Below are 10754 nucleotides of genomic sequence, written 5' to 3'. Positions count from 1 at the left end.
TAGACAGTAAGTCTAGAACAATTCAAAGCAGAAACTCTCTGCTTATATACTTAGTAGATGGTCGGATAGGACCATTAACACATTGAAATGATTACCAAATAGATTAATTATGCAAAAAGTATGTATGTTGGTAGGAAAATAATACAGATAGAATGCAGCAAATACAACAGTACAACTCACGTTACCAGTAGGAATTCTGACTACTGACATATCTACCGATCAGGCATAACATTATGGCCACTGGGCTCTATTATTGTTCCACACTCCAGCCCAGCAGGTGGCGGTAATGCACTTTAGGTTGGCTTGCAAACCGCCAATAAACATAATAAGAAGAAGAATTATGACCACTGCCAGGTGAAGTGAATAACACTGATGAGCTCGTTACAGCCACCTGTCAGTGGGTGGGGTATATAAGGCAGCAAGCTAACAGTGTTCAAGGAAGGACAGATGGTGAACTGACGACAGGGCTATGGACGCCCACGGCTCACTGGTGATGACGTTAACCTACTGTAGATCTTTTGAGATTCAATTTTAATGTGCAGCGTTCTGTGTGTATGCAGATTTTTAGTAGTTACTCTGAGGTAATGAGGTAAAGCGGTTGAATAAATGTATAATTTCGCGTTCATGTAGGCTACTTTATTTAGCATTAGCGGGTTAGCAAAACTCTGCTAGCAAGAAGCCTTTCGGCTGAAAACAACAAACCAGGCGTGTGCTCTCTAATTAGCTCCATGTGCTGTTAGCCTTTCGATACGCTGTTTTGCTTTAGTATGTTCCTTTTAACAACGAGGTTAATTGGTAAACCTTGCTTCTAGGAGATTTTTTGCCACGATTTAGCGGTAACTAGTCACCTATCCCCTGTTGGCTCTGTAGTTTGACTGCTAGCGTTATGGGAACTGTGGTGTGGTATAACGAATATATCTGGACTAGATTAACGTTAGCACCCTCGTTTTTAAACACCCAACAAGTTAATGTTTAGAGGACACTGGTCTTTAACAGATTTTTGTTGTAGTGAAGAAACCTTTTTAGGTAAATACGTGAGTCTTGGGTTTTTCTGCCACGTCTCGTAAGATGGAGCCTCAATTTGGATTGAAGTCCAGACAAACCAACTGCCAGTTGTCATTCATGAACGACCCGAAAAGCCTGCTTTGTTTAAATTAAGATCATATTCAAAATATCCACAGGTTTTACTGACGGTGGAAGCAATGCCAGGATTTGACAGAAAAAACTATCAGTAAGTTCATGGTAAAGAATGGTGTCCTGTTAACAATGGAGAGAATTTCATGTCTAAATTAAAGGTCTTTGAGTATCCAGAAATGAAGACTAACTGGAGGGAGACTTTCATAAAGCTGCAAGTAATGGTCTTGTAATGTTTTTGTGAGGGATTCAACACATGAGAAGTTGAATCAGTGCCTATAATGGTTGGATGTGTAGAAAATGACTAAACGGACAGATGTGCTCTTCAAATTAAGACATTTCATTTTCACATTTGTGACTTTCTTATTCTACTCCTGTTCTACATTCAAGGTGACGGTGGCCAGAGGATCCTGTCTGTTGGCTACACAAACAAGATGCTCCAGATGATCACCAGCAATGGGGAAATGCATCCTTTACATTTTCCCTCTTCAAGAACAAATTGACACTACAATCCTTCTCTATTAGGCTGTGGATGGGTAAGTTCACCAGGACAATAGAAACAATGGTGTGATTTCATATAGGTTTGTACAAAATATTCAGATTCACTAGCTTTTGTAGAGCTTTTAATTACCTTTAAATGCTTTCTCACCCATTGTTGGCTTCATGATAAATTTGGAATATAAACCTACAGAGCTGCTAAAATATTCCTGCATCATTTATCAAAGAATTGTATTGACTGTACAAGTACTTGGTAGTACTTTCATTACCCATGTCCACTTGCTCTATTTAGGCAATGTGCACAGATGTATACAATATTATGTAGTTCATTTCCCCAGTTTTTCATGAAAGGTGTAACAAACGGTGCATTTTGACAGTTCATATAGTACACTGTGCACACTATTTGATGTATTCTGGTCTTCAGGTGCACTGTATACAACAACTCCGGAACTTGGAGGCATGCAGCCCAGTGAAGACGATGACAAAACGTTGTGGGCTCACACTACAAACCTCCAGACAATTCAGATGGTAAATTGTTCAGACCATTGTGAAATGTGCAAATTGTTATTGCTGTGGATAGCTTCTCAAAGTGAAATTCAACATTCCTTAAGTTTAGTATTGCTTAAATGTGAAACCTTTTCACAAGAGGCTTTACAACTGCAGAGTTTAAATTACTGTTAAAGATCAAATTTGTATGGCCTGTTTCATAAATTGAGGGTAAACAAAATGGGAATTTTTGGTGAATGTTCCTTATAAGCTTGATGGTGACAAACCCAGAGGGATGACATCAGCAGTCTGGCCACCAGTAATTCAGATGGCTATTTCAACATGTGGTGATGACTTCTTGTATTTCAAGTCCTCCAATTTTGTCTAATGTTGACTTAAAACTTTGCAGTGTCCATTCTGCATATACAGTATGAAAGGATGTTCACTGCCCAGGTACAAATGTGCCCATTAAAAAGCCTTTTTTTTTTTTTTTCTAGAATGAAGCAAACCTATCCCCCCTTAGGCAATCCTTAACCAGATGTCCATTCTGTGGCCAGACCATCAGCGGCATTGAGGACAAACAGGCAAGTTTGTTTATAAATGGACCATTTATTATTGAAATCAAAGCTTTACAAAACTTTTTTGCAGCCACTCCAGCAGTTTTGGCTAAGATGGGAAATCCTACTGGTGGACTCCAGGTTATGAAGTCTCTATTCATTTAACTACGAGAACTCAAGTTGCATGACTGGAGAAGTCTTCACAACTGTGATCCAAGTGCATGCAGAAAATGGGAGGTGCTCTACCTTAATGACCACCAGTAGGGATTTCCCATCTTATGCTAAAACTTCAGCAGCATGTAACAAAGGATGATACTCCATGTGGGAGATGCTTTAAAGGCCCTGTGTTCAACATTCAATCTTATCAGGGCTTTTTTTTTTTTTTTTTGGAAATTTTCTTCAAGTTCAATAAAGCTATTATGACCCAACTGTCTGGTTCTGCTTGTTACATTTAAGATATCAGGTCTCTTGGTTCTTCACTCATATCCCTGTGTAGACCCTCGCTGTCCACACCTGGAAAATGGTCCCTCTGAAATGACATTAGGGAAAAACTCACATGACTGTTTACAGACCAAAGGTGTTGGACACTTCATGTTATAGTGCACACAGATGGTCATTCAATTACACTCATTGAGGTCAGCTGTCCTGCCCATTTGATAAGGGCCAGGACCACCTCTGACCATATAAACTCTCAAAGCAGAGTACCTGGATGGCAGGGTTCTTTGGAGGATCAGAACTCAAGTTTAGTAAAAACTTTGCCATAAAGATGCTTATGCACACCTTACAGCTGCTGTCCTAAAACACCATATATCAAAGTTGCTCAAACACTGAAGTCAGGTAAAAAGCTGAGAAATTAGTCTGACCTGAACTTGTCTCACTTGAGGTCCATATGTAGGAGGGACAAGGGCCGTGGCCTATTGAAAGATACATGGGGGCGTTAGTCCTATAACTACTCTGATCTCAGGAAAAGTCAACAGCTCTTAATGCACATTTTGAGGCTAAACAGGAGTTTTCTCTAATCAATTCACATTTCTTGCTCACCTTACTAGTCACATTAATGTAGTACCAGCAGACTGTTGGAAAAAGCACTGTACATTAAGTGCAACTGAGGCATCTGTACTTATTTTTAGTTTCTGCTTCTTACCATACCCTTTTCACTAAATGTATTTGATAACTTGAGTTTAGCTTCTTTTCAGAATTAGATGAATAAAAAGGAAATACGGTACAAGCCTAATCATGAGACTTCAGTAATCTCTGGTGAGAAATTTACAAGCTACTCAGAAGTTCAAATTTTAAATGTTAAAATTACCCATACTTTTACCAGCTACAACATTAATATGATGAACAATAATATACATCAACATGAAATACATTCTATTATTATTCTGCACAGTGACTACTTTTACTTTTGGTAATTTAGGTATATTTCGCTGCTAATGCCTTTGCACTATTATTTAAGCAACATTTTGAATGTAGCACTCTTACCTGCAACAGGGCATCTCAGTAAAAAGACGCCGAACGGTCTGGACCTCACCGGGTCTTCATCAGGGCAGAAACATACAGGTGCAAACAATTTGAGGTCCAAACTGGCCGGCGTTTTTATCGAGCTGCACGATTAATAGTAAATATAAAAAAACATTTACATTAATGGGGCACATAAAACTAAAGGAGTTCTTTCAGCTACAAGACTACATATCCAACAGGGAATAAGTTACAAGTCAACTCTAAGATTTCTCCTAGAATGAAGCAGGTTTCACAATTAGCCTGATAACTGACTCATGCAAAGCAAAAGAGTACTGGACGGCTAACTTACCCTTGAAAATTCTCTTGCTAGCAGAGGTTTGCTAACGTCCTACGTTAGCATTCGGCTAACGCTAGATAAAGTATCCCACCTGGAATAGAAAATATACATTTTAACAACTGTGTTAATACCGAAGCACCTGGGCGCTAGCTACACACAGAACGCAACACATGAAATGTTTACTGTGACTTTCTACAATTTTCTAATGCGACCCACCTGAGTAGCAAAACAACTGCCGCTGTCCTCAATCTTGAATCTCCAGCAAACTTACAGAACCGCCACCGGATACTCAAATGAAGAGCCCAGCTACCACCTGATTGGTCAATTTGACTCTGCTCTGTGATTAGACTGTCACTGTCCAATCAGATTCGGGTGTGATTCACACTAAACCTCAGTACTTTGTCTGTACACAAATGTTCACAAACACGCTTGTTTTCAGTGTCTTTGTGTAACATAATTTGTTTACAGATTTTATTTACACGCTCAAAAACGTTTTTACATACAAATCTATCCTACACATGCTCACAAAAATTGTGACGATGTACATACATTGCTATTTGTACCATTAAATTGCCATTCATTTGACTAGCAGGCACTAATGGGTCACTTGTTAAGATTGGTGTAATGCTGTGTGCCACCACTAAAGGGCAGCCTTACCGCGTGCTCAGGAGAAGGAGTAGGAAAAAGAAAAGTTACAAGACATGTTTTAGGCTTTTAGGCAAAACTGTGGCTTATTCCTACCATTTTTTTAATAAAACCTAAAACCACTAATATTTAGTATGAACAAAGAGGGGTTTCAAATAAATACTGTACAGAGATAAATGTAAGAATTTACAGTTTTCAGCTGCTTTGGCAAATCTAGCAATGCAGCTTATCACACGTTGTCAAATGTAGTTTCTGTCTAAGGAATCAGAACCGAGCGATGGATGATAGTATGGATGGAAAGAATGATTTGGAAGCCATAAGGACAGAACTTGAAAGCAGTGTTGACCTCATAAAGCAAATGTCACTGAATCATATTTCACTTTATCCTATCCTAAGTTGTCTTAAGTAAGCTACTGTTATTTAGGCAATGTGTTAGCTGATTTATGTAGGCATTGTAAAAATTCTGAATGTTAAAAACTTGTTACTCTAACTTAGAATAAGTTAACAAAAGTAAAAGACGTTTTATCAGATTTATCTTTCCAGCCATTGCTGTATGCTTAGTTCAACCAAAGATTCTTTTCTCTCTCTGTTTTATTTAGGTAGTTTTCAGAGAAATAAAGGTGTCCAGTTACTCACATGAAAAAAATCTAAGGCTAAATGCTAAGTCTGGCAAGCCTTTAGATTTATAACAACTGCTTTAGAGGATGAATAAGGGCATGTTCTGTGTGTACATTTACTGCAGAAGAAGTCTTACTGCCATCATCTTCCCTCCAGCTCCCCTGCATGTCGTACTCCTGTTCCAGGGTCAGTGGCTCTGAGGCGGTCAGATGCTGCAGCTCAGGACGCTTCATCCGTTCATGATGCCTGAAGAGTGTAAACAGGTGGATAAGAGACAGAGACTGCAGGTTTCTACAGCTTTAACTTAATCATGTATCCAGATGCCAGAGGACTGGAGCTAGTTCTGCTGTGCCAGTTAAAGAGACTTCAGACTGTCAAAGGATCAAAAGCTTGTATTGACAGCTGGGTCAGATGTGTCATCTGTCCAGTTATTTCTGCACCACAAAGAGCTTTCAAATGCTCAATAACAAATGAGACTGTATGATATGATCAAAAGTTCTAGAAAAGCTACTAAATGGAACATGTGATGAAATCGTTTTCTCAACATTAGTTAGAAGTCAAAATAAAACCCATCCGCCATGTTTAAACATTGAGAGTAAAGAAATGACATTCAAACAGTCATCACTAAAGATATCAGCAGAGGAAAATAAAAGAAAAACGTGACAGACTTGGCGTGTGTATCAACACTGATCAGGTGTTAATGTTAACTTACCTGGCCACGTGGTTTGCATTGTAAGGAACCAACACAACTTTGTGTCCCTCCAGTAGAGTCTTCTTGTTTATCTTCATTGTGTCAACCAGACAAAAACACCAATAGGACCGATAATAACAATAAACTAAATTCAACCCTTGTACGTCCCAACAATATATTATAAAACAGCTGGATACTGAATCACAAGATGGAGACCATTCTTCCCACGGATGTATTAAGGAGAAAGGGTAGGAGATTGTTCAATGTATGTATTGTGAGGACGTTTTTATCATAACGTTAATACATTCATTTATTGTATTCATTTTCCCCACTGAATGTTGCTCGCCTGACATACACAAATTTGTTTTTCTTCCGGGGTTGCTTCCGCGGTCTGGGGTCCACTGCGCATGCGCACTAGGGGGCAGCGGCCGAACTTTCTCAGGCTCCAGCGTTGAAATATCTGCCGTGCACACACTGTCAAAATAAAAGTCACATGCAGTTATAAACACGCCTTTCATCTAGATACACTTTTATTAGCAGATGGAAATCGCCTCAAGGCGTTTTACAAACGATGAACACATTTATTAGCACTTTTACTCTATTATATCAGACTGTGTATATGTGGATCTGTTCATGTTTGGTTGCGTAAATGGCTCTGCCCAGTCTTTTTATGATTAATTGCAAACATCTGAAGCAAAGTTCGTCTTTTACTTGTACATTTTAAAGTTTGTGTTGCAGCCTGCAGCGGAACAAGTTTCGCGAGTCGCACGTTTCATTCCGGCTCATTTAGATATGCGGAACAGCAACAAGGCATGGCGTTGCAGAAATGAATGGGTGTAAAAATGTGTTTATGCTGATATGTCCTAGTCCGAACGTATTTATGATTCACACAAATACACGCATCTAAGAAATACCTATCAGACTGAGCCATGGACTGTGACATTTTGGACTCGTTAGAGCAGCTCGGGTAAGCTAATTCTCTGTTAGCATGTTGCATTAACCTCTAGCTTGAACGTTCATCGTTATTTTATCAGTGTGCGTGTTTATAAAAAGAAAATGGATGTAATAACTACTTGTAAACTATCTTGTTGAAACAATACTGTTATCTGGAATCTGATTCTCGTACGCTGACGGTCCTCAGCTATGACGGCCCTCTGTTGGAGGAGAAAGCACTGATTACAGCCGCAGAGGGAGGCCTGTCCTCGCAGGACTATGTAGAGCTATGCAGATGGCTGGCATCCAGGTTGAAGTCGCTCTGTGACCTGGAGGAGAACATTACTTCGGGACCAGGTGAGCAACACTCATCCACGCTTGAATCTAAAATTCAGCACCATAAGTTGTGTCTAATTTCTCCCACACATTCAACCTGTTTTCCACTGGACAGCCTCCAGATGGAGATGAGTGGTTTGTTGAAGGAGCTGCACTGTCCTTACCAAGAAGTTGTTTCAGGGATTCTGAAGGGAAATGTTCGAAATACAAAAGATCATCTCAAGTTTGTCTGTATGTAATCACTCTCATTATTCCAATCATTGTGCTACAAACTCTCTCTGTGGTCAAAGTGTTTGTCATATGCACAGTACGGAATCACGTTTCCCTGTACAACTGTACATATGCAGATACTGTTATATTTATCTTTGCACTATTTACATCCTTTGAACTGTTAACTCATGTAACTTATCTTGTTATTCTGCACTATTTCATCCCATTGCACTAGCGTTTTATAAGCTTACTGTACATTATTCATTACTTGTCATTTAAATCCATAAAGTCTGTTGTATATTGTACATTACCTTATTTCTCGTACTGTAAATATCAGTTGTACATCTCTATCGGTATTAGTACTGACTGTACATACTGTGCACTCTGCACTGCTGTTTATTGCACTTCTGGTTAAATGCTAAACTGTATTTCATTGCCTTGTACTTGTACATGTGTAACGATAAAGTTGAATCTAAGTGTTTTAAGAATACGGCTGTCTTTTGTAAGTGTTTCTAAGCTCAGAGCTTCAGGCGGCTGAGATTGTGAGGAGGAGGCAAGACTCAGATAAACAACAAGACAAGAATCCGGCGTATCATCAGCTCCTGGCAATCTGTGAAACACTGGAACTGCCTGAACCCAGAGAGCAGGATGCAGCAGCAGTTTTCTCCCAAGTTCAGAACAAGGTGGGTCTATTTAATGCTGTTTTAAATGTGATTATATGCATATATCCAAAATTTGCCTGTGACAGTAAATGTGAGGGACCACTGCTAGCTCCTGTGCCACATGACTGAGTTTGGGATAATTCATTCCAAGCTCATTGCACGTATTTGCCAATGGGATTCCCAGTAATAATAATGTTTGGTGTCCTGGGGTCAAGAATTATCCTGTTGGTTTATATAAAGACCAGCAACTTATGCATATTTTGCCTTCCTTTTTGTGATAACAATGAAACCTCTCTTGTTCTTACAGATTGATAAAGTACTTAAAGTTCTTCCAAATGGCTCAGTTGGAAACCCGGTACTGAAGAAATCTCTCAGCAGTGAACAGTGGGTAAGTAGATGACTCTCAAATTAGCCATTCTATATTAACTTCAACTTCTAGTAAAATCAATGGCTGAGCATGTCTTGTAGTTTCACTAGCCTTTTTTGTCTCTGCAGGAGAAGTTGCACAACATCAACACAGTTCTGTCTTCAGAGTACAAGTGTCGGCGCAGGATGCTGATCAAACGGCTCGATGTCACAGTTCAGTCATTTGGGTGGTCAGACAGAGCCAAGGCATGTTTTCCTGACACAAGTTTGTCTCTTCCTTTGTTACAAGGGGCTAGCATGTAAATTATTATAAGGGGTGCGAATTCTGTAATGAATCACTGCTTCCAACAGCTGCTTTGAGCAGTGTCCTCTCAAAAGCATAACATTTTAGACCTGTGTGGCTTAAAATTTGTCAAAAGCTTTCTTTTTCCTAAACTGAATAGGTTACATGTTGTTGAGTAGTAGTTTGTGGAAGGAACTGTTTATTCTGTAGACACTGACTTTATCATGTGTGTGCTTGTTGTTTGTTAGGTGATGGTGGACAGCATGGCGAGGGCCTACCAACCTAAGAGGCATTCTCTGAGGCCACAATCATCGGTGGACATGGCAGACCTGCTGGCTGCCAGAGAAGACATCTGCAACATGGTGAAGACCAGCAGTGGATCGAGCAGGGAGAAGACTGCGTGTGCTCTCAACAAGGTACTGAAGAGCTTTACCCCTTTCCCAATAAATGCTTTTAATTGGACTGTTTATTCATGTTTCTCTGTTATTCACAGATCCTGATGGGGAGAGTGCCAGACCGAGGAGGACGTCCCTCAGAGATAGAAGCACCGCCTCCTGAGATGCCACCCTGGCAGAAAAGACAAGATGGGGGTGGGGGCTGGGGAGGACACGGCCGTGGAGGAGGAGGTTGGGGCCGAGGAGGCGGTGGTGGAGACAGCTGGCGGGGAGGAGGGCGGAGGGGAGGTGGGGGTGTTCGGAACCATAGTGGACATGAACATTATGGAGGCCACAGTGGACATGGAGGATATGGTGGACACGGAGGGAAGAGAGGACGGTACCAGTATTAATTTTTACTTGTTTTTCTCATGTGATTTAGAGTTGGTGTTTTGTAAGACCTCGGTTGTGTGTCTGTGTTTTCTATAGATGAAGAAAACCTTTTAATCTGATGTCACATTAGCAGCAATCAGCGAAAAAAATTTTTTTTATCCACTATTAGTCTAATTTTGCTTCTTTAAATGTTCAGTGTTTTTAGCTGACAGGATATGATTTAACACATGCGATGGGCCGGTAACTACAAGGTGGTATAATGGACCACTGTAAAACAAGTATCTTCAAAATATTTATTCTCGGCTCAAACGATTCTCTAAATTTTTTTCCAATGTCATACCATATTCTGCTGTGATAGATACAATTTTTTACATAGTTTGTACAATAACCAATACTGATTAAAGCAGAATTTTACATTGTGTATGGAAAAACATACCTGTACATAAACAAAACAGTTACACATTGGCCACAAGTCACTTTTCAGTCTCTACACTAAGACTCAGTCTCTTAAAAACAAAAACACAAAATTCAAAACAAGTTTTAAAAAAGGTCTTCAAAAGATTCTGTTAAAACGCATCTCAATACGAGTCAAGATGTATTTTTCTCTAGTTAAGCTCACTGTGCATCTTTGACGGCAAAAACTTGTCAATAAAAACAGGGTAAGAAAAGTTAACTCTTCACTTTGGCCACATCATAAATTAAAGTCAGCGCCCTGAATTGCAAATCTACAATTAAAATTAAGCTGATCAAAAAAAAAAAGAAGATAT

The 10754-nt window shown here is 39.7% G+C and overlaps 1 protein-coding gene and 2 long non-coding RNA genes across 4 annotated transcripts; 2 read left to right on the top strand and 1 right to left on the bottom strand.

Moving 5' to 3' along the window:
- Nucleotides 1-348: 348 nt before the first annotated feature.
- Nucleotides 349-2930, top strand: LOC109968055 (uncharacterized). 2 transcript variants are annotated; one of them, XR_002276044.1, is made up of 5 exons: nucleotides 349-490; nucleotides 1182-1231; nucleotides 1525-1670; nucleotides 2057-2160; nucleotides 2616-2930. It is a non-coding gene; the product is annotated as an uncharacterized LOC109968055 (long non-coding RNA). The 2 variants fall into 2 exon arrangements; XR_002276043.1 differs by lacking the exon at nucleotides 1182-1231.
- A 134-nt stretch (nucleotides 2931-3064) lies between these two features.
- On the bottom strand, nucleotides 3065-6829 carry LOC109968054 (uncharacterized). The gene is made up of 6 exons (XR_002276042.1): nucleotides 6452-6829; nucleotides 4693-5985; nucleotides 4489-4567; nucleotides 4161-4282; nucleotides 3539-3589; nucleotides 3065-3204 (listed from the first exon to the last, which is right to left on the bottom strand). It is a non-coding gene; the product is annotated as an uncharacterized LOC109968054 (long non-coding RNA).
- A 124-nt stretch (nucleotides 6830-6953) lies between these two features.
- fam98b (family with sequence similarity 98 member B) lies at nucleotides 6954-10121 on the top strand. Its single transcript, XM_020614057.1, has 8 exons — nucleotides 6954-7397; nucleotides 7572-7724; nucleotides 7803-7930; nucleotides 8417-8592; nucleotides 8879-8959; nucleotides 9067-9183; nucleotides 9469-9636; nucleotides 9714-10121. Exons 1-8 carry the CDS (start codon nucleotides 7360-7362, stop codon nucleotides 10005-10007), a joined length of 1155 nt encoding a protein of 384 aa, XP_020469713.1. The 5' UTR covers nucleotides 6954-7359; the 3' UTR covers nucleotides 10008-10121.
- Nucleotides 10122-10754: the final 633 nt, after the last annotated feature.

The sequence above is a fragment of the Monopterus albus genome, unplaced genomic scaffold (genome assembly GCF_001952655.1).
Source record: "Monopterus albus unplaced genomic scaffold, M_albus_1.0 scaffold141.1, whole genome shotgun sequence".
Lineage (NCBI taxonomy): Eukaryota > Metazoa > Chordata > Actinopteri > Synbranchiformes > Synbranchidae > Monopterus > Monopterus albus.
Note: the sequence above shows the minus strand (reverse complement) of the source record. Positions and strands in the feature narration are given on the sequence as shown.